The 23,921-nt window shown below is 50.0% G+C and overlaps 1 protein-coding gene across 1 annotated transcript in view; it reads right to left on the bottom strand.

Moving 5' to 3' along the window:
- The window catches only part of SHANK3 (SH3 and multiple ankyrin repeat domains 3), a 388,749-nt gene that overhangs the window by 277,926 nt on the left and 86,902 nt on the right, over positions 1 to 23,921 (bottom strand). Inside the window, exons 6-9 of the mRNA XM_082481020.1 lie at positions 23,567 to 23,718; positions 23,105 to 23,272; positions 22,038 to 22,154; positions 20,650 to 20,727 (exon numbers count right to left, since the gene is read on the bottom strand). Coding sequence (XP_082337146.1) covers positions 20,650 to 20,727; positions 22,038 to 22,154; positions 23,105 to 23,272; positions 23,567 to 23,718 — 515 coding nt within the window. The remainder of the gene's footprint in view (positions 1 to 20,649; positions 20,728 to 22,037; positions 22,155 to 23,104; positions 23,273 to 23,566; positions 23,719 to 23,921) is intronic.

The raw sequence follows: 23,921 nt of genomic DNA, 5'->3' as shown, positions 1-23,921 counted from the left end.
TTATGAGTCTCATTAGATGTACATCTCAGGAGTAATTCCTAAAATGTGTGGTGAATGTATGTGCTGCACCAGAGCAGCTTCTGCCACTGCACGTACCCCAGGCGTCCCCCGGCTCTGGCTGAGGGAGGTGGAGGTCTCCCACCGCTGCGCCCACCACCCCGGAGGTCTCCATGCCAGGACCACTGATGCTGCAGGCAACAGAAGCCCTATCCCTCCCTGCCTTGGAAGCGTTACGACTTCCAGAAAAGGTGCGAAGAAACAAGCTGGATAAGAACTCTGTTAAGAATATAATCTCACATAAATCCCTGGGAAGGGAGAGGAGCCCTGCTGGTTACATTTTTCAATCCAACTTGGAAAAAGCAGAGGAGACGAAAGGGTTTCACGTATTGTGTCATCGCCTCAGCTGGTGCTTCCCGGCACAACGGCTTCCCTTGCTATGAAACCACCGACAGCGTCCCTGCGCCGCCTGCTCGCTCCTGCCCCGGCACCACTTTGCTGCCCGCAGTCGCGCTGATGAAACCGTTGGAGAGACTGCACGACAGATCACATCAGTGAGCTCCTCTAGGTTGAAAGCAATAGCTTTCTGGGGAGAGGTAAACAGCAAAAGGAAGCTCCAGAGATGGAAACTCCAGAAAACAGATATATTTTTTTTAATATTTCACAGCTAGTAATTTTAGTGTTTGTACACCAAAGTGGGAGGAATTGGCGACTATCAGAAAAAATAGCCTGACTTCCTCACAGAAGATAAATGATCTCATTTCAAGCATTAAGCCAGGTAATCCCACACAGGAATGCCATCTTAACACCACAGCCAGGCTACTCATCCCGGTGATGTCACGGAGATAGCAGACATCATGCCAAGGGCATTTCTCATCGTGTCTTGCCCTGATGCGACAAACAGAGACTCTGTCCTACCACACGCCACAGACTCAGCAACAAAAATCCACATTCAGGCTGCACAAGACATAAAACTGTATTATGGCTCTGGCACAGGGTTATTTTCTGAAATGCTGTAACACCTTAAGTCATTCCATAGCATGATATCAAAGTGACAACACTTTTTAATCTAACAGCAATTTGCCTATTTTTATCTTTTTAGGCAAACTCAGAAATTTCTAAAAGAAAGAAGAAGGAGGGATATCTGACCAGGCTGTGCAGCACCTATCATCAGTGTGCTTATAAGGTCTTAAAAGTTAACAGCAGAAAACAGGAAGACCATTTAAATATGCCTGGTACGAGTCATAGCTCTGAGATCTAACCCAGGTCTTGCGGGTAACAGTACTGTGAAAACATCCTTGGGGAAAAAAAAAAAAGCCCACTGCACTGCATGAAACCCTGAGAAGACGCCCGAGCCCCTCCTGCCCCCTGGGCGACGGGCTGGCACGGAGCTGCGCTAACAACCCTTGAGGATCCACCACGAACGCTGCAACAGCGCACTGAGGCGCAACAGCACGGCGCGGCCACCTGCAGACTGCCGCTGTGCCACACACCGGGAAGCAGTAACGTGTCAGCTAACCCCCGACCCGGCCCGCAAACCTCATGGGGGGGTCCAGGCTCTACAGAAGAGAAACCAGAGGAACGCATCTCCACGTCGCCAAGGCCATGGGCACGGCTGCCTCCTCACTCCGCCTCGCACAGGTTTCTCACAGAGGTGTGCAGTCACTGGTTTGCCACCACATGTAAATCAAAGATGCACAAAGACCGGTTAAACAACTTTAAACCATGGCACTTAACTGGGTTTTCATCCTGGACCTGCTTTTATAATAATATTTATTTTTTCTTGTTCTGAATTATCACTGTATATTCATATTAAAGGATCTGTTATCTCCTTGCACTGACTTGTGACTTATGAAGGAGAGCGAAGGTGTATCTCAGATGGATGTATTGAGCTAGGGGAAGATGTCGTGCTTTTCAGCTCCAAAAGGTAACTCAAAGCAGTAGAGTGCTCAGACAAGGAAGAGGACAAGCTTATGTTACATGAAGAACCGACCCACTGAGAGCAGGAGCAGAGGCGGCACCGCTGTGCTCCTGGCAGATGAGACACTGTAGACAGTAAATTATCCGTGAGCCAGCAATGTGCCCTTGTTGCCAAAAAGGCCAACGCAATCCTGGGCTGCACAGGGAAGAGTGTGGCCAGTAGGTCGAAGGAGGTCATTCTCCCCCTCTACGCTGCACTGGTGAGGCCACAACTGGAATACTGTGTCCAGTTTTGGGCTCCCCAGTACAAGAGGGACAGGGAACTGCTGGAGCGAGTCCAGCGGAGGGCAACTAAGATGATTAAGGGATTGGAGCATCTCCCTCATGAGGAAAGGCTGAGAGCGCTGGGACTCTTTAGCCTGGAGAAGAGAAGGCTGAGGGGAGACCTTATTAATGCTTACAAGTATCTAAAGGGTGGGTTGAAGGAGGATGGAGCCAGGCTCTTTTCAATGGTTCCCAGTGACAGGACGAGGGGCAATGGGCACAAGTTAGAACATGGGAAGTTCCGTTCAAATACACGGAAACACTTCTTTACGGTTCAGGTTACAGAGCACCGGCACAGGCTGCTCAGGGAGGTGGTGGAGTCCCCTTCTCTGGAGGTTTTCAAGACCCGCCTGGATGCAGTCCTGAGCAATGTGCTCCGGGCAATCCTGCTTTGGCAGGGGAGTGGGACTGGATGATCTCTGGAGGTCCCTTCCAACTCTGAAACTCCGTGATTCCGTGATTCCGTGAAAGGAGCCCTGCAGACCAAGTCCCACAGCCCCTTTGCACCTGCTGCCATCAGCCTGTGTCCCCCACACGCTGCAGACACAGATCTGCAGAGGCGCAGGGCAAGGAGACCACCTCCAGGAGATGCCCTGGGCAGGCAGCCCTCTGTGGCAGGGTAAGGAACCTCCACAGGCACCACGCGCGTCCCGGCCAGCACGCCCACTCTGACCGCCCGGCCGAACACGATGGGAGACCCAGCTCCCAGTCCCGCAGGTTTTCTGAGGAAGGAAGAGCCACAGCACAAATTGATATGAAACCTATTTTGATGATCCTGCCGCCACGGACAGGATCTCAGTGGTCCTGTGGAGGGCTCAGGTAGGAATATCTCCAGGGTTAAGAGTCCTGGCCAACCTGCAATGCATTTTACACAGGAAATGTGAAAAATAGCTAGCCTGCAGATTTAAAAAAATGGACTCACTTTCCTGGTGCAACAACAGTGGGTACAATCACCTTGAACTTGTCCTCACAAGTATGGACATTGTTATGTCCAAGGTGGATTTCCAACATTGTCTGCTCTTTGGCCCCTAAAAATGTCCACAGTAAAGCAGCATTCCCCTGTGGTGAGGAAGGGACGGGCCCTATGGCATGCAAAGCTCACAGACAGGCTGCCACCACTGGAGATATCACAGTGTAAAGGTGTCAAAGAGAAAGAGAGGGGGGAACTGGGAGACAGAAGAGTAGAAAAACATATCAGCTAGCCATGAATCACAGACTCCTAGCCATAAGCATCTGAGTTGAGGGAAGCATCCAGTGGACATAAAAGCTGACAAGGATCTTCACAAAGCCGGAAGCAAAAGGAAGAGAGGGAGGCAAAGGGATCAAGTTCAGTGGCAGGAGTTTGTTTTTGATGATATCTTCAAAAGGGAGTTACCTGGATGAAGGTCAGAAGAACACTGAGTGGATGACGGAGTGGCTCTGAAAACGCCGGTGTGTTCATGAATTTTCATACCTGAAAAAGCACATACCCCCTCCCCCCCACTGGAACCTCCAGCTTGAGAAGTGAGACTCTGAATCAAACAAATCCCCATGTCATTTGCTCCGTATTAAAGCGCACTGTGCTCTCAGCGGTATTTCTCAGTTGCAGACTGCAACAATTTGAGAAGTCCAGAACTTCACTGTCATCATCCTGCATGTGCAAAAGGCATCAGGAGCAGCGGCAGCCACAGGGTGCAAAGGCAGGGACAGAGCCATGAGGGGGGCAGGTGAGGTGCAGCAGCAGCCGCTCTGGGAGATGACGGGGTGAGAAGGAAGCATTCATCAGCAATGCTGCTGGGCAAAAACGGAGCAGACCTTCTGTGGAAGAGGAACATAAAAGGGCTTATAAGGTAGGGTGCAGGCAGCCAACTTAGCGTCATAACACATTCGAGCTACTCAGCTCTCCTCAGACCCTGAGAAGCATCTGTCAATATGCCAGACTCTGTTGTCAACTATTTTTGTATCACTTTACCCAAGACCTCTCCAATTATTGAGGCTTTCCACTGTTGATGATGTTCTACCTCTCCGTTATCTGAGATAACAGAGAGCAGAACAATTCTTTTTTATCATCACACTTTAATCAGGTAGCACTGCGACGTGTCTGGACTTTTTTCAAAGTTGTCTACCTTTACTTGGCCAAGCAGACTCCAAGCATGTTCTATATTTGTTCTAGATTTCCAGAAATCTGGCAGTCCTACTAGGTCAATCCCACTGCTCACATACGGCAGCTCCATCTGGGCTGCCATATGAGCAGAAACTCTAGATACGCGCACAGCCATGTGTGCTGCCATTATCTTGCACAGATGCAGCTAGTCTGATGCTCTCGGGGAGCGTCACTGGGGTCAGTCACTGTATGACTACGCTGTAGACCCAACACTTCCTGGAAGCAACAGACAGACCTCCTGCGCGTGAGCTCCATGGCTGATCTGGGACAAATGCATCTCAAACGCCCTCTGTGCCGGCAAACCCACTGTGCAATGTGCATGTGTTAGATCCGGTACGTCCTGGGAACACCCAACTTGCAGTCCACGGTCTGCACAGCAAACGAGTGTTTATTTTTTTCCTGTGGACCACACTGAGCCCTTGATTTTGGAGAGGCACTTCAGCCAGGCAGCTAGACTAACATTCTGCCGTTAAGCCTCACAGAGTATCTGTGAATGGTGGGTACATGTAAACATATATGAGAAAAAATGTCCAAAGCTGCGACCATTCAGCTGGAGGCTAAGAGAGACAGAGAACTTTCTCAATATTTTCAGATGAGGCACATGGAGCTACTGGGAAAACAAGATGATTCTCCTAATGAGATGTGATCTCCTCCATCAAGGGGAACAGGGTGTTCCAAACTCTCAATGCTTCTGGGAAGCAGGAACAAACCTTACGAAGGCACATTGGAGCCATTACGCTTTGAGCCTTTGAGCTGGAGGAGGAGAAATGTGACCTCCAGACCCCGAGGAGTGAATCCCACCTCTATCAGGACTGACCTTTCCAGCAATGCTGATAACCAGCCGTACAGGCTATGAGGAGAACGGCGGTGTGTTATCCAAGAACTACTGGTACAAGCACCACCAGCAGCCTTGGAACAGGGGCGTCACCTCCCCTACACCCTGCTATGACCCCTGCAGGCCACGGCAGCGGTGTGCTGGGCAGCCACGCAGGCTGACAACTGCGATGTCCTGGAGGTCACAATTTCCATGAATACATTGTGCTGCAGAAAGGCTCTGGAAATGAGCTTCAGCTTCCTGCAGAGCCCAAAGATGGGCTGATGGCATCTCCTGAAAGTTCAGAAAAAGATTCTGCAAGAGAAGAATGACAGGTTTGGCCAAAGCCATGATGGCATCTGCGCAGAAACCTCCCAGTGCCACAAAGCATGCCTTAAAGAAATCAAGTCATGGTTACTTGTCACAGGAGGCTGAATGCAAGGTCCATGGGTAGTCAGTGCCTGGGAAGAGAGTACTTCGGACACAGGAGAGAGGGGAGACATATCAATGAGGATATTTCTTGGCTGCCTTGTTCAAATGCAGTCATGATGGACAGTGCTATCTAGAGCAGGCAGAACAGGATAGAGAGGACAGGCCAGCCCTCTTGGGGAAGAGCTGGTCAGTCTGGTTTCTGGTCCAGCCAGCACTGAAGGATGCTCTCAAGAGACTGGACAGTGTGCAGATCTGTGTCCAGAAAGGTCCTTACCACCAGAATTAGAGATGGGTCTGACAGACCTTCCAAGAGCTACCAGACTCAGCCCAGCGGATGGGGAAATGCAGAGCCCCCTGAGCAAAGCAGAAACTTTTGTGTAACATCAGTAACTGGAGTGTGACTGCTGCAGGTCAGGGAAGATTTCAAGTCAGCAACATCATCTGGATAATCGAAGCTGAGATGGCATCTGACTCAGAATTAGATCAGTCTCACACTGAAGACTGGAGGAGGAGTGGGAGGGAGCCAGGAGGCGAGAAACCTGATCAATTTTTACAAGACAAACTTCAGATGAAAAGAGAGAGAAAACAAATCAAATAAAATGAGGATAAGAAGAAAGCCTTGAGAGAGTAGGTAAATAGAAGAAAAAAATAGAATTCATCAGGCAAACGAAAGCTGCTCCGTGGTAAGCAGACTGCCCTGCACCTCCGGACGCCCACAGCGGTGGCATGCGGGAGAGGGGGACGCACGTCTCGTGCAGGGCAGCAAGGCTGCGGTACTTCTCGTTTGGTACATGCACTCACTCTGTGAGCCTGCCCACGCTCCGCCTCCCAGCGAAACCAGCCTCCAGCCTCTTACACGGTGACAGAAAATCATTCATGGCCAGATAGTCTTCTCGTGGTCTGCAATCTTTTACTCCAGCAATGGGAAGCCCAGAGTTGAACTATATTATGCTCGATAAGAGAAGCTAAATAAACCAGTAATCTACCAGGAGAAAACATTTTAAATCTATCATAAAGAAGAAAAGGCACAGGTCCGTCCTTGGTCCCTCACAGAGGATGCTACAACGGCAGAGAGCAAGGCAGAAGAGGCAAGCAGGCAGGTGCTTAGGAGGGACGGGGGAATGCATCCTTCCAAACGGTGGGGTGTACGGAGCGGAAACCTCCCAGCTGTAACAAAGGGAGATGGCAGGCAGCATTTGCTAAACATAATTAATATTCAAGTAGGCAAGTTCTGGTAAGTTACAGGAAGTCTTGAAGAAACAAGTAGAGGAACTTTCCATACCCACTAAAATATTTGGTCTTGAAAATTAGAGAAATTCCAGGGAACGGGAGGACTATCAGTGCTTCTAAACACTTCAAATTATGAAAAGCATTGACCTCGGAAACCACAGGCTGAGCTGCCTGGCATCAGTCCCAGCACCGCCTATACTCACAGCATCTAGTTTGTTTTGTAAAAATATTCACAGAGGCCACGCATGGTACATTAAGAATACTGATACATATTTAGCATTTAGAATGCTTTTCTGAATTATTTCCCCCTGTATAACTTATGCCAGTTTTGACACCATAGATTCTAATTAGATTTTATTCTTGTTTTACTGATAATTTCCCTAGTTTTGGGAAAGCAAATCCTGTTAAAAGAAAGAAGCATAACACGTAAAGTTTGATTGACAAGTTTATGAGTCTGGCTGACAGAAGCAACGGTATCTGAAATCAGAAAGACGGAATCCAGTAAAGTCTAGTACAAACTGTTACATTTGGAATGGAGAAATCAAATACGAGGTGGAGAATAACCGGCTAGGCATCATAAAGCAGACGTGTGGTGACAGCAGTAACCCCAAACTAAACACAAGTCAAGGAAACAGTGACATTGCACAAAGACAAACTTAATTCTAGGAGGTACTAACAACATGGCGAAGATCCATCTGGACTGGTATGTCCAGTTCTGGGACACAGGTTTTTAAGGAGGTAAGCCAATTGAAAGCAGTAAGTTGGAAGAGACACGTGGAAATCTTGACCAACAAGGAAAGACTGACAGAAGTGGGTTTGCCCATCTTAAAAGAGTATCACAAAAAGGCTGGTGATCAATTATCCCACCAGTCCACTGATGGAAGGAAAAATATGCTTACTTTGCAAAAAAAAAAGATTAAAACTGAAGAACAAATTTCTGATTTTCTCAGAACAGAGGAGCACTGAGAAAAACCTACTTTGACTGAACGTAGGGTTCCCTTAGCTGATAGCTTTGAAGGAGATTTGACACGTTTCCAGGGCTGATTGCCTACTCAGAGTAGCTACAAAAAGTGGTATCTTGACATCCATTCAAGACATTTGTGCCCACAGATGTACAATACAACACATTTACCTTTTCCTGTGAAAGTATATCTAGACTGAGTCCAGGAGATATATCACAGAATCATAGAATGGTTTAGGAAGGGACCTTGAAGATCATCAAGTTCCAACCCACCTGCCACAGGCAGGGACACTTCCCACTAGACCAGGTTGCGCAATATATAAGTGTGTGTGTGTGTGTGTGTATAATTTGTTATACACACATTTATATAATATATGTGTATATATATAATATATATATAATATATCATATATATAATTTATTTGCTCAAACTGTATTTAACATAGAGAGCTCATCAAGCAGGACATTACTCAACGATACTGCTCAGGTTCTTGGTCCAAACCTACTACGGGCCAGTAGTGAACGCCCACCCTGAGGCGTCGCCGCTGAGGGTAAAACCGAAGGTGCACAAAGTCTGGTGGGATAACAGAGCACCGCTGCAGCAGCGTCTGTGCCCGAGAGCAGCCAGGCTGTGAGTGAGGGCACAGCACACCGCTGCAGGAGGTGAAACCATCTCAGAAAGCAGGGACACAAAGCAGGGAAAAACTTCAGCATAAACCCTCATAATAATAACTATAGCCATAAAGACTAATTGCGAGTATCAATTAGAAATATGCGCAAATTCGGTGATGAGCTCTGCACGCCGCAGTAGTGGGACCTGTGCAAAGGTGCTGGGTCACTCCTAGAGCCAAGGTCAAGAACGCAGGAACAGCGGAAGATTCACATGATGGACTCAAAGGCGATCCAGTAGCTGTAAAAGCCTTTAAAGTGTAAAAGTTAAAGGAGATCAAACTATTGTCCTTCTCAATGGAGATGAGGTGATGACTGCGCGTAGGTGCTAAGGCATGGGGAAGAAGTCCACCTGCAAGGCGTTCCAGTTACTGCGGCACAGCTATGAGCTAATAACAGGGTGATTAAATCGGGCAGAGTAACACTGAGGTAAAAGATGACTTCTAGCTGCAAGGGTAATTAAACAGCTTACGGAGAGAGGAGGCAGACTGCACCACGTGCGTGCGAGGCGCACGGACCCAGCCACCCCGCTGAGCCCGGAGCCGTGTGTCCACCCCACCGCAGGCATGGGGGGGACGCATTTGTCCATACCCCCCCTGCTACCCCTGAAACCCCGTTTCCAGCCCTGGGTCAAGACCGAGTTCGCGCTCCAGAGCCAATGAATGTTTGTTTTCAGGAGGAAGAGGAGGAGGTCGCTTTACCCATAATTCCCAATAGGCCTAAAGAGACGTGACGACTGAAAAATGAGAGAGGTCACCCATACACAAGCAAGGCTCATTATATATTGGCACACCAAAGAAGCTGAGCACTGCAGAGGCAACACCTCTTCTCCATCCCCAGAAGCAAGCAAGGCGGTGGGGACCGTCACTCAGCACCCCAGGAGGCGTTGAGCCCAGCTCGGCCCCGCAGTCAAACCCAGAGATGCCAATCTCACCCGCGGAAAACATCGTCACTCTAGAGGGAGCTAATAGGCACTGCAGTCACTAATATCTTATTTTCGTTGGAAATTATGCTTTTAAAATCTGGATCATGAGCAACTGTTAATTAATCTGAAGTATAAGGAAGGTTAGAAGCAGCTGGGTTACTACGTTACCTCATCATTAAGGACAACAAAAAGCATAAGCACAGATAATAAATTTCTCAGAGGTCCCAAAGTTTAATTAATTGTATGTTCAAAGTTAGCAAACATACTTTTAAATGCTGGGGACAAAAAAAAAAAAAAAAAACAACCTGTTTTCCCACTCAGAGAGCAGATGCGGTAAGTTTGAGGAAGATGTGTTGCATTTTTAATACATAACAGGTTGAATAACCACTCCAAGTGCCAACAGGAACTCCACACCTCCATAAATTATTTTAATTTCTACTATAGTAGAGCAAGAGAGCAAAATCAGTAGGCTCTGCACACACTTACAAAACCCCACAACCCCTACTATCCAAATGTTTGACAAGAGAGAACAGATGGAGGACGATAAGGCTACTGTTGTAATGACGACGAGAAAAATATGGAGCTTATTAATAAAAATAATGCTATAGACATTCTCACATCAGCTAAAATTTTTGGCATTAGTTAGGACTAAGTCTTTAAAACGTGTCAAACAGCAGATGTTGTTTCTGTGTTTTATACATGTTGAGGAACAACGGCAGCGAGCTAGCGAGAGTTTACAGCTGAGCCAACTAAACTGTAAAATACCTACTCGCTTTACCATTTCCTTCCAAGTATTCTTAATGCTGAACACTAATAATCTACATAAGTAGAATGAAATTTATTAATTTCTATGACATCACAATATATTATGTCATTAATAAGTTAGAAATCCAAACACTGCCAGCTAAAATTTAAGTTAAATTAGAAAAACCACAGTTAACTGAAGACATCCTTTAACAAAATCACTCCGTTTGAGAATATTCTGTTGCCTGGGCAACATGACTGCAAATTGGAGAGTTCAGACCATGATGTCTATTTTAAAGCAACAAGATACAACTCTTTGAAGAAAACACATCTAACAACCTGTTTGTATTGTACCAAAAAGCTGATACAAATGGTATGTTAGGATAACACCAAAGTGTAAATCTTTAAGGAGAACCATTCAAAGTATTATAAGGCCCAATTGCACGCGTGACAGACACAAACGAGACCGAGAAACGTGCGGGTACGAGACGGGACACGAGCAGCAAGGTGTGCGAAGCGCAGCGGGACTGCCGGGCTCAGCGGGAGCCCACGGAGTGCGCCGGCGGGGCGGGAAAGCGTTAGAGCGTTTGGCATCTTCTTGCTTGAGCTTTTTACTCCACAGTCGGCTGCGACCACACGGCAAATACCACCAAATCAGCCGATCGTTTGGGCCCCATAAAACTGACACGCGGTATTTGGGGCATTATCTGCCTTTGTGCCTGGTTCTGCAGTCAATTTCTGAATTGCCTTTACTTTCCTACACAGCGCCAGAGACCTGCAGACCATGAGCTGAGTCACACTGCCAAAAACCCGCTAGGAGCAACCGCAGGCGTTAGCGGTGAACTCTGATCATCCGCGACAGTTCTCAGGCGCCTGGAAAAGGAGAGAAGTTACAGCCAGCTTTAAACGCGCGGCACAAGGAGAAGAACATCGCACTACACACCAGACAATTGTATTGTCCAGAAAAACACTGGGCAAAGCGGGTAATTTGTAAACAGAGATAACCAACAATGGCAATTTGCAAAGAGCAAGCCAAATTTAAGGGATCCAAGTGAGTTCTAGGAGAGGGTGGCAGGCCATGCTTAGTGAAGAGCAAAGAAAATGAAGATATATAACTGTCTTCTGCAAAAATTTTGACAGCCTTATGTGACATTCTCAGAAACAACAGAAATTAAATCTAGCTGAAACTCCTGCCAAGTGATGAAAAACCGATCAGAAAACTAATTCATGGCTAGCTGTCAGACTAAAAATGTATGCTAAATGGATTTCACAGGACCCTACCCCAGGTTCAGTAGTATTCAATTTTTTCATTAGCAGCCTGGATGATGGAGTGCAGAATATGCTTATTGAATTCCTAGATAAGACCAAGCTGGAAGGAGATGCAAAGTCATTAGAGGATTAGAACTGAAATGATTGTTGGAAACTCAAGAAATAGGCTGGGGGGGAGGGGAGGGGGGAGATCTAGTCAATAGAGACAAATGTAATGACAGTTTATGTAGCGGGTTACAGACGACGGAGCCAGCCTCTTCCCCGAGGCATACACAGAACAAGAGTCCATGGGCACCGGGTGCAACAGGGGAATTTTTGTCTGGGCATAATGAGAAGGCTTTTCACCGGGAGAGTGGCTGAGTGCGGGAACAAGCCCACAGTGGGAACGCTCCAGGCGCAGGGACCTGCCGAGCCCAGCCGGGAAAGGCCCCGAGCACCCCAGGCAGCCGTGGGGCCGTCCCGTCGGAGCAGGAGGGCTGGAGGAGAGCCATCCCCCCACCCCCACGTCCCCCCGGTCCGGGTGGCTCAGCCGCTCTGCGGCACCAGGCGCGAACGCAGGCGAGGAGACAGCAGGCAGCATCCCTGCCGAAGGAGATCAGAGGATTGCAGGATCACAAGCTGAAAATGAGTCAACAAAGTCATGCTGTGGCAGAAAAGGGAAAACATACCAGGATTCACAATTAGCAGCCTCACCTCTAACACGTGCGCTGCAACCCCTCCGCTCTGCGCAGAGCAGGTTGGGTTTCAGCTGGGGAAGGCTACTTTTAGGAACAGAGCTAAATAAAAGATATGGGGAGAATCTAGAGTAAATCAATAGTAATGATCGGATTATGCTTTCAAGGTCTCTGCAGGAAAGCCTGTGTGCTCTGGGATATTCAGCCCAGAGAGCAGAAGATCGGGTGGGGAAGGGGTGGTCTGACTGTAAAAAAAGAAAGGAGGCAGCTGCAGCGAGGACAAAAATAATCTGCTCTCAATAACCATGGAAAAGTAATAGGCTTAAAATTCAATAAGGAAGGTTCAGGTTAGATGTCAGAAAACGTTTTCTGAGAGTGGGGACAGCCACCAGGGCAGGAGCAGAGCACAGCAGAAAGCTGCAGCAGCGCAGGGGGCTCACGAGCAGCTTTTGCAAACGGCGGTCCTAAAACTGTCAGTCAGAGCTGCTCCTGGGCAGGAGGCAGAAGAGCCCAAAAAACTACCTCTCAGGTTCCCCCTCAGTCCTGGCTTCCGCGTGCCTTCTCTGGCGGGGCGGCCGGCTCTCAACAAGGGGAGCACAGGAAAGGTGGTCTACCCTGATCTTGGGGAGATGTTCAGCGTGTTCTCCTGCAGCATCCTCACTGCAGAACGGGACAGGGGTGGTTTGGGCAGGTGGACGGTGAGGTAGGTGGAAAGCTGGCTGGAGCACCAGGCTCAAAGGGTGGTGATGGGCCATATGGAGTCCAGCTGGTGGCTGGTTACGAGCCCATTCCTCAGGGATGGACACGGGCGCCAGTACCATTTGGTGTCTCCATTGACCACCAGGATGATGAGAGGGATATCCCTGCTACCAGCCTTGAGAGTGGCCGACGGGCAGGAGGGCAGACCTGCTCCTCCACGGGACCTCCCCAGGCTGGAGGAAGGGACCGATAGGGACTGGCAGGGCTCGGCTGGGACCAGGGCCCTGTCCTGCCGTGGGCTGCAGCAGCCCCGTGCAGCGGGACAGGACGGGGCGACTGTCTTTTCTGAAATGGCCTGGGGAATCCCAGGGCCCCTCAGACCCAGCATCGGCAGCGCCCTCGGGCAATGGAGGCCGAGCACCTCCCAGGTGGTGATGGCCCAAGAGCAACCAGCGGGGTGAGGGCAGGGATTGCTGCCCTCTGCTCAGCGCTGGTGAGAGCCGTCGGGATGGTGGGGCCAGGCTGGGCTCACCAGCGCAGGACGGACATTGCAGTAGTGCGGTAGGTCCCGTGGGGAACTCCAGATGGTTGAGGCTGGAGCGCAGGAGATCGGAGGAGAGGCTGAGCATGGGCTTCACTCAGCCCAGAGAGGAGGCAGAGAAGGGGAGACCCTACTGTGGCCTGCGCTTCCTGACGGGGTGGGGAGAGAGGACGGAGCCGGGCTCCTCTCGGAGGTGCCATGACGGGACAAGAGGCACAAGCTGCAGCCAGGGATGTCCTCCTGCAGGGGCGGGAAAAACCCTTCACCAGAGGGAGGTCAGACATTGACCGGGGCCCCGAAAGGCCATGGGGTCTCTGGCCTTGGAGCTGCTCAGCACTTGCCCGCCACAGCCCCGAGCAGCCTGTGCTGACGGGGGTGCTCCTCACAGGGTGGGCACGAGACACCGTGGGGGCCTCTCCCATTCTGGGGTTTTATGATGTTATTAATTTCACATGTGAAACTATCATATCTACCTTATCCCCCACAAGCTAGAAAAGAAATCAAGCTGTGATTCTGAGACACAGGTCCTGCTCTGCAGTGTGTTCAAGAGATGTATCGTGCCCATGCCCAGATGGGGACCTCGGCTCCCCACATGAGATGCTGCTGCCCATCCCTGTGCCACCATGGGCATCCCCGCCAGCCAGCATATCCCCTGCCCTGCATCGACCATCATCAGCCGGCCCGCACCAACCCTGAGCACCACCTCGGCTCTGCAGGGAGGCAATCTCCCTACACGTACTCCCAATTCAGGCAACGATTTCTTTACATCAAGCTAAACGTTTGAAGTCAAGTTAAAGGCTGACTAAACTAGAAGAGGGGAGATTCAGACTAGATATAAGGAAGAAACATTTTATGCTGAGGATGGTGAGACACTGGCGCAGGTTGCCCAGAGAGGCGGTGGATGCCCCATCCCTGGAAACAGTTGAGCCAGGTTGGATGGGGCTCTGAGCAACCTGGTCGAGGTGAACATGTCCCTGCTCATGGCAGGGGGTTGGACACAATGGCTTTTAAAGGTCCCTTCAGCCCAAATTATTCTATGATTCTATGACTAAAACCCTCTGGCACGTGCTTGAGTTTCATGACCAAGGTCAGTCTTGCCAGTTACAGACACCAGCACAAGTGACTGAGCGCACCACAGCCAGAGCAGCTCTACACCTACAAAGCCTCTATTAGTCGTAACGAGAAACTTTTACTTATAGTATGATTACCTACCAAAAAAACCCCAAAACACCAAGAAACCCATCACCACCAAAACCTCTTTAGAAAAGTTTAACCTGGGGAGAGGAGAAGAAAAAAACACCCCACAAAAATGCAGCAATAAAAAGACAAACAACTTTTTGACAGAGAAGCAGCAACTGTTTGTTAAATTTCAGTGAAATTAAAATAAATTGAAAACAACTACTTACATACTATTTTTATATTCTGCACGTGATAATCCTGTATATGTATAAATGAAAAAGTTCAACCACGAGTATAATGAGGACAAAGAAAATTGTGCAAAATGGACATTTACTGATCATTAAGAAACTTGTCCGCACTTCTAAGCCCTACATCAGACATGTTTGGGATGCGCTAACACAAGCGATCCCATAGCTCCATTGGCATACAAGTTTGACAGGAAAGAAATCACAATCTATGTTTAGCTTTGGCTTGATACCGGAGTCACCTGTTCACATACATAGGCAAACCTTTAGAAAATGATATTTTTTTTTTTAAATAAATAACACTGGATTATCTCTTGATAATTAAAACTTCCAGTGCTAACTTCACACTTTGATAGGTCATCACAGCCATCTTTACCAGGTGTAAAAGCTACATTTATAAAAACCTCACACATTTATAATATTTTTCCAGTGTATATCCTGGGTAAGTAAATGGTCCAAAGCAGAGTAGAAATCAAATAGAGCCAACTGGTTCCCCATACAACCAAGCTGTGTTAATTTTCTTATATGGCATGATTTTGGTACTATAAGCAGCACTCGGGCACCATCAGCCCTTATGGCCACAGTCTGGACATCAGAAACATTGCTCAGGAGACATGGGAAAAGCCACCTTTGACTTCGGCCAAGCCATGTGATTTGTGGAAAACACAGACGAGAAGCCTCCATCCAGAAAAGGCGCATCAAAGGTGCCATAAACCATCTCCCATTAGCGCTGAGAAAGACCCGTCTTGACATTGAGAACACAAAGTTCAGACTCCATGTTAGAGATGTGAGGTTTGGGAAAGAAAACTGGGAAGTTAGCGTTGTGAACAAGATAAAACTTGGATGCTTCTTAGAAGGAAACTGCTGGCATCTCTAACAGACCACAGAAAAACACAGCGCAAGGCAAGTGATGACCTGATCATAAGGACCTGGACTCTTCCTACTTTTTACGCAGGAGTAAGGGCAACTGGAAAAGCTGCTTTTATTAAACAAAAAGTGAAAAAATGACCCAGAGGTTCAAAGTGCAGTGTTGCCAGCATGTGACACCTGATTTAACCCCATCCGAGTACTGGGCTCCTGAGAAAGAAAACACTTAAGTGAGGCCTTAAGATATGTGAAAACCAGGGAGGAAAAGGAAGACAAGACCTGATGCACTGACAGAGACTACCCAGGTGATGAGAAACCAGAGGACTTAACCCAGCTGAGGCAGGGTCTCACCCCAGCTCGCAGCAATCACAGGGAGCAGCTGGGACCAGCGGGGAAACAGATGCACAGACACAGGGAGCAGAAATGAACTGTTTGGTACCGCTACTGAAGAGCAGCAGCCGCGGATTCCCCTGCTGCTTACAGGGAAACCTCTGTGCGGAGGAGAGGCAGAGTTCCTGCCGTGGCGGCACATCTCCAGCCCCACACAAGGCAGACTGCTGAGAGACAGGAGTGGCACAGATGGCCCAACCTCTTTGATACGGAGGTGGGAAAACCAGCGGTTATCTCAGAGGACACAGGGGAGTGACACAGATGGAGCCTTCCACATCTCATCTTTATCTGTATAGAAATTAGGCCATTTACAGTATGGACGGGTGGACAGCTAGATGGGAAAAAGCTGGCTGGATGGTTCAGCTCAGAGTGGTTGTTAATGCATCATTCTCTACCCAGTGGCCAGTGACAGGTGGAGCACCACAGAGGTCAAGCTTGCAGGTAACGCCAAACTGGGGGGAATGGTCTGTATCCACAAGGGCAGGGCTGCCATCCAGAGGGATCCGGACAGGCTGGACGAATAGGCCAGCAGAACCCCCATGAAATTGGAAAAGGGCAAATGCAAAATCCTGTGCCTGGGAAAGAAGCAGCTTTGGCAATGACACAAACTGGGGAGCAGCTCAGCAGAAAAGGCCCTGGAGGTCTTGGCAGATAGCAGGCTGGGTTAGAGCCATGAGGACGGTGACTTTTTCAAGAGTAGAGGGTATCTCCTTCCCTCTCGCACACTTGTTAAGGAAGACCCCATCAAACCATTTCTCGTCAGCTGGATGTCGAACCCCAGTGTGACACAGGAAGGCTGTTTCACAAGGTCTGTCTACACCACCAGGTGTGGATCATCATTCTGATGAAGTTCAGCTTGCAAAGGTAAATGATTTCATTTCCAAGTCAAATTTTGTGATTTGCATGCTCAGAGAGGGGCACGGTCATTCACAAAATTTGAAAGGTCTTCTCTTTTGCAATCACTCTGTCAACCTGATATTAAGGAAAGAGAAAAGAGAAACCCAAAACACTGCAGTTGAACAGCAGGTAGCACTTAATACTTTCATAAAAACCACAAGAAACCGTAGGCAAGCTGACCTTGAAGATTTTGAGCTATCAACAGTCCCGTGCAAGAAAAAGACTGAAGTAGTGAGGGCTGGTAACCTCATCACAATGTAAAAAAGCACCTCTTAAAGAACAAGATTGACAGACAAGTCTTCACCCTCCTAAAAGGCATAACATTGCCATCCTGAACCTAAAGTTATGAATACAGGATTTCAGCTCCCTGGGACCCAGCACAAATCACAGGTGGGAGGGAGGACACCACTGACTGACTCAGCCACCATTCACGGCGTTTGCACAACTGCCTACCTGTGCGCCTCTCCACACCTTCCAGTCCTCTGCTGGGTACATTCCTGTTGTCTAAAGAGGATGGTGGGTTCACGGCATCAACAGCAGCTGCCAGTTTTCACAGTCTGGGCTTAAGTGCCTGTCCTTCCCACCACAGGCTCCCAACCATGACATGCTCCAGTGGCCAACACCCCACGTCCAGTCAGTGAGCGCCTCAAGGCACATGGGAGGTTTGAGAGACAACTTGTGCTTTGGCAGCACTTTGTTTTTGATCAATGATATTGCTAAAGCAGCTGGAAGGGGGGCAAAAAAACCCAAAACAACCCCAAACTCTCTTTCCATCCAGTGTATTTTGAGTGTGCAATATCCTACCTGAAAAATGATGTCTCCATCCTTCTGTGAGGAGACCGTATTTGGATGAGGCAGGGGAGCTTTGGGAAAGACTGCCTCTGCACAGGGGACTCTCTCAGACAATTTATGGATGAAAAACCAGCTAAGAGCAATTGAAGACAGAGGCAGGTACAAACCTGGCTCAGGAAAACAGAGAAATGCAGGTTGCCAGAAGCCACGAAGACGCTCTGGGAAAACTCTCAGCCTAAACCCACCCTGCTCTTGCAGTCCTCCCTGGAGCCTGCTACCAGCCACAGAGGGAAGGACGGCCCCTGGCACCCCTGCCCCACCGCACAGGCCATGCCCGCACTCCGCGAGTGGGGTCAGGGCCCTCTGCAGCAGGAGGAACTCTCCACAGCCAGAGGTGACACGCCACCCCCAGCAACGAGCATGCTGATTTGCCGCAGGGAAGATAACCAAGCAGATTACAACTTCTAAACCCTCTAAATTACTCACTGCTATCTCGAGTCATCTCCGGCTGCTGACACCAAGCTATCTGATTAACAGCAGCAATCAAATTAACAGGAGGTACGTGCAGTAAACTGACTAAATAACCATGTGGCAGCATAGGTATTCACATGAGCTACCAGCAGGCACAGAACTGCCGGGGCAGTGATGAGGGGATTAGAACATCTCTCCTATGAGGAAAGCCTGAGGGACTTGGGGCTTTTTAGTCTGGAGAAAAGAAGATTGAGGGGTGATCTTATTAATGCTTATAAATACTTAAAGGGAGGGTGCCGGGGGGATGGGAACAGTCTTTTTCCAGTGGTGCCCAATGACAGGACAAGAGGGAACGGGCACAAATGTGACCATCAGCAGTTCCATCTCAACCTGAGGAGGGACTTCTCTCCTGTGCGGGCGGCAGAGCACTGGCACAGCTGCCCAGAGAGGGGGGGAGTCTCCCCCTCTGGAGCCATTCCAAACCTGCCTGGACGTGTCCTGCGCCACTGCTGGAGGTGCCCCTGCTCTGGCAGGGGGTTGGACTAAATGATCTCCACAGGTCCCTGCCAACCCTGACAGTCTGGGATTCTGTCATTCTGTACGGGCTCTGCTCTGCCGCGCTGAAACTCCGTCGCAGGAAGGCAGTGCCCCATTGCCACGGGCAGGTGAAGGCGGCAGGTGAGAAGCGCCAGGCTTTGCAGCAGACGGTGACTTAATGACATGCTGAAGCCTCGAGGAAGCAATCCAAGCAGGGAGTCAGAGAGTTTCTCTTTGAAAGCTGAGAACTGAAGGGAGCACATCACACTAACATCAAATTCTGGTTTGGATTTGCCAATAAACAAACTGATTGGATTACCAACCACAGTTTTCATTCTCTGGAACAGAAACTTCCAATTAGTTGAACTACTTCAAAAAGGGAAAGACAAACACTGTTTTTCCCTCATTAAGGCCCACCAGGGCTGTGCAGGACACACGCAAAATCAGAGCAGGAGCCATTTGCCCCTCTCCACCACCTGCTACGACACCCTGCAGACGCCCAAAGCCAAAGGACTCCCCTTTCTCCATCGCTTGATTCCAAGAGTTCAGCTCATCTCAAAAAGGAAGCAGCAGTTTCCTGCAAGAAGCCCTTCCCTGGAAATTAATATTTTTACACTAAATCAGAGAGCAGTCAGATGGGACTATCCTGGTTCGGGAGACCACAGCCGGTGCACCATGGCTGCCAGTGAGCGGTCGGGACAGGTCAGAGGGCGCTCTGGCTCCCCGGTGTACTGCTGGCACACGGGCTGCAAGGGGATTGGGTGCCTTTCGGTGAAGTTAGTCCCTCAGACACAGGAGGCTCACCAGGCATACCCACTACTGCTGCACGGGAGGCAGCGCTGGCACAGCACGACCCAGCGTGGCAGATTTTCAGCACGTGAAGAGCATCTGCCCAGCAGTCCCCTGCCCGCCTCCCCCAGGACACGCTGCCGCTCCAACGGCAGACTCACATGTGCAGCGAGAGCGACTGCATCTGTAAAAGGCTTCTCCCTCACAGGGGCCACATGTGATGTTCGCAGGGACTGTATGAAATCATCGTAGTCACACTTGAGACTCTGTAGCCTAAAGCCGCCATAAACAACATTGAGGAGAAGCGAGAAAAAGCATTTCTAAAGGGCTAATAATTAGTGAGCTCATCTGCAGCCACCCGAGCTGGTATATGAGTAAGACGCTGACAGACACTCTCTGCTCTCAAGGGACACCTGAAGATTAGTATTACCTGGACACTGAGTCACAACGTTTCTGAAAGGTCATCAGGCAAATGACTGTGCTTCAATAAGAGCACAGACAGGGTGGCTATTCCACGTTCAAAAACTTTAAAAAAGAAGGGCGAAGCAGACCTTGGATGGGAAGAGACCTCCTGCCTCACACCACAGCCCGCAGGCAGTCACCTCCCACGACTGGCAAACTTATGGAAGGAGTCACACTGCAAAATGACCCGGTTTCCCTTTTCCACCGTGTTACCCAGCACACTTACTGGAAAGCTATTCCAGAGTTTCACTCCTCTTCTGGCTACAGGTGTTCTAACTTCCAGTTTAAGTTTATTAACAGCAAGTTTAGGTCCATTCATTTCTGTGGCATCACTGTCCTTTATTTCTAAGGACTCTGCTCCTTCTCTAACATTTACTGTAACATTTCTACAGACAGCAATAACTTCCCCTTTCCACCTGCATTACACATGACCAGATGAGCCAAACTCCTTCAGTCTCCCACCAGAAGACACCACCTTCACAGCCCTTTCCATGTGTACCACACGTTCTCTCTCTTCCCCCCTGCTCCAACAATTGTCAGAATAGACATCCTGAATCAACGGTTTTGTTCCAGTGAGCTTTACCCCACGTGTGCCCAAGACAGGCGGCAGATGTTGCTCTCGTGGGTGGCCATGAGGAGCTCTGGGGGAGGAACGGGGCCCGGAGCTCGCTGGCTCACCTGGAATGCTGTCTGGCTGTTGTAGTTGCGAATCTCTTTGCTTGCACCACGGAAGAGGAGAACCCGAGCGCAGCTCTCCTGTGAAAGCAAGCAAGGGGGAAAGAGGAAGAGACCAATTAGCACTGCAGACTGGTGATGACGAAGAAACAAACCACATGGTTTCATTGCTCTTGGAAAGCCTGCTTCGGCAAGAGTGAGGAAGGATGCCCAGCCCCTACGAAGTGGTCACCCCAAGCTGACCATGTCCACCCACCTGTGAGTGGCTCTGGGGCACTGGCACCATGGCCGTGCCCAAATATCAGCCCAGCTGCAGGCACAGCGGCCACCACACATTCCCCGGTACTGCTGTTTCCTAAAGCCTTTTATTGTTTTTGGTTTGAACACTCTGTGCTTCTACATGACATTAATTCAACATGTTTACGAGCCCCTGTACTCTTTAATGCTGCTCTACCCACCCACCCCAGTGGACAGGCACCTGGGTACCGGAGTCCTTGATGTGCAGAAGGTACCTACCACCTAACGAGCCACAAATCAGCCACCATGTACCACTGTCTATGGCAAAACGTAATAGGGTTCAGTTTTTAAAGCACAGACACCTCAGAAACTGAAAATTCCCTTTATCATCAAAAGCCACATAATACAATGTATAAAAATCTCTAGGAAGGAACAAAACCTACAGCAGAAATCCTTAGCGACCAACCTCTTCATCTCGGAAAGAGAACAGTGGGTGTGCAAGATCAGAGAGGGCTCTTCCAGCACCCTCGATTTCTCCTGAACTGAGGTTAGTGACCACACAGAAGACAAAACAGAAACGGTGCCCTATGTTGCCTGGACAGCCCTCTTCAAAATTCAGAGATTAGCAGTAAGAATTTAGGGCTATTCATGAGAAGAATGTGACCTCAGCCACACACCTTCTCCAGAGCAGGGTGAGAGCCACAGCATAAACCCATCAAGCCCTGCCTGGGCCCACCTCAAATTAAATGTGAGCACCTGGGCCAAATTAGCACTCTCCACCCAGGCAAACTGCTCCCTCCCAACCAGTAGTGGGGGCTCGCTGTGAAGTAGGAATGGGAACCAGAGGAAAAATTACAGAACATGTTAGGCAGTGAATCAGCAGAAACATCTTGTGAGCGGGAACAGATTAAACCATGGACTCTTCTCTGGCCCCCGGCCTCTTGAGAAACCCATAATCAGGCTGGTGCTACCAATGGGAAGGGCCTCATCCCAGGACAGACTGTAGATGCAATTCAGAAGAATCCTTCTGGTTCTGGGAACAGTAATAGCAATGAGAAGGTGCCCCAGCGCAATGTTGTGCTCGCTTTGTCTCAGGCAGGCTGGTGCCCCAGCTACACTTTCTTGTTCTCGTGCCCCAAATCACACAGATGTACCTGGTTATAGAGAGCACAAATGTGAAGAGCGGTGTTTCCTGAGGCATTCTGTGCAGTCATGTCAGCTCCGTAGAAGAGAAGATGCTCCAGGTGCTGAACATGGCCATAGCGACATGCCTGCTCGAAACCCCAAACGGAAAAAAGAAACAGAAAATCAAGGAGCAGCAGGAAGATGATATATCCCATAACATCCTCGGCTGAATTCATCCATGCTAGAAACGGTGAATCAGGCTGGACCTGTAACCTGAAAAGTCCCATTAACATGCATGCACACACACTGCTGCTCCTTAGAGCAATATACAACTGAATACTTATTGGACAAATTACCTCTACATCAATTGCAAATTTGGGATCAGTGTCTTACTGGTACCAGGGCCTCCTCCAGACTGTTTGCTGTCTCAGTGTAATTACCCGGTGAAAAGAGGCCCTGAAGCACAAGCAGGCAAAGGGAAGGGCAACAGACCAATATCCCTAGTTAACCGGCGTGGTGTTTTCCTTTGCGTTTGGTCCATCCTGGGACCAGTGGTCCTCAAAGATCTGCCGTGGCAAGGCAGGATGGAGGCAGGAAGGAGGACAGTCATATCCAGTAAATTGAGGTCACAAACACACATCTCTTGTTTTTTCATTCTCGTCCACTCATCCTTAGCTGTGCCAGTACTCATCTACCTTGCAGGGGGCTGAGAGCTTCGGGAGGCCACGAGCCCAAAGACAACCTGCCCTCCCGACGGTCCAGGACAAGGGGACTCCAGGCAGAGCCAGCGCATCCTCCCTTCTCCCAAAGTTTCTCGTTCTTGAAGCACAGAGCTGGCTCACATCCCCTAACCCCTATCCTGTGCCTTCCCTATGCCAAATCCACTTGTCAATGTGTAAAACGGGGACAGATACTACTGTGTTTTGGAACCAGGATGCCTCGGGCACTGGACTGAGGTCCCTCAGCGCTATCCTATGAGCCAGTCACAGTCTGGGGAGGACCCCAGATACCACTGACCGAGGCCAGAACAGAACAGCCTGAGCACTGGCAGGACAGCAGTCACCCCAGCCAGATGCCATCCCGCCATCCGTCCCACCTGGTGGATCTCCTGCCAGCCGTTCTCGTCCACGCAGCCGAGCCGGGCGTAGTCGTGCAGCAGGAGCTCGCAGCAGTAGGGATCCCCCCCCACCATGGCGCTGTGGTACAGGGGCGTCAGCCCCCGGCTGTCCTTGTAGTCCGGGGAGGCACCCAGGTCCAGCAGTGTCTGCAAGAGAAGCGCCTGTCTCGCTCTGCAGCAGAAGGAAAACCTGCCCCGCAGAGGGTCCAGGGATGCTCCGGCCGCAGCAGCAGGCAGCGCTCACCCCATCTTCCCCCCAGGGCTCGCATCATCAGTGCCACACTTTGGTAATGGGCTGCGCTCCCGAGAGCAACACGAGAGACGCTTTGGCCCAGGGAGGCCCCAACCCTGCCGGCAGCCAGGACGGGGTGGGAGGGAGCCGGTGCCGTGGCACGGGGCAGAGGTGAGGGAGAGTCCCCCGCGGCGGCTCCCCTGACTCACCAGCAGCGCCGCATGGTTGCGGCACCGGACGGCCTTGTGAAGAGCTGTCATTCCCTCCCGCGTCCGGAAATCCAGGTGCGCTCCCCCATTGCGCAGTGCCTTGATCATCTCGGCGCTGAGCTCCAGCTGAGCGGCTGCGGTCAGGGGACACTCTGCAGAGCCCCGGGAGAGACGGGTGAGAACTGCGGGGACACCCACCCCACCAACCGGCACCACAGCTCCGCCGACCTCTCGCTCGGCCACGTCTGCTGTCCGGGCCGCAGCAACACAGGGTACTCCCCACCTCGAGGGAGCTGCACCGAACCCCACGTCCGCTCCCAGCCCCGCTCAGGCGCCAGTGGTTTCCCCGAACACC

The sequence above is a fragment of the Vanellus vanellus genome (assembly GCF_965231255.1).
Source record: "Vanellus vanellus genome assembly, chromosome: 1".
Classification (NCBI taxonomy): Eukaryota; Metazoa; Chordata; class Aves; order Charadriiformes; family Charadriidae; genus Vanellus; species Vanellus vanellus.
This window is presented reverse-complemented; position numbering and strand designations above follow the sequence as displayed.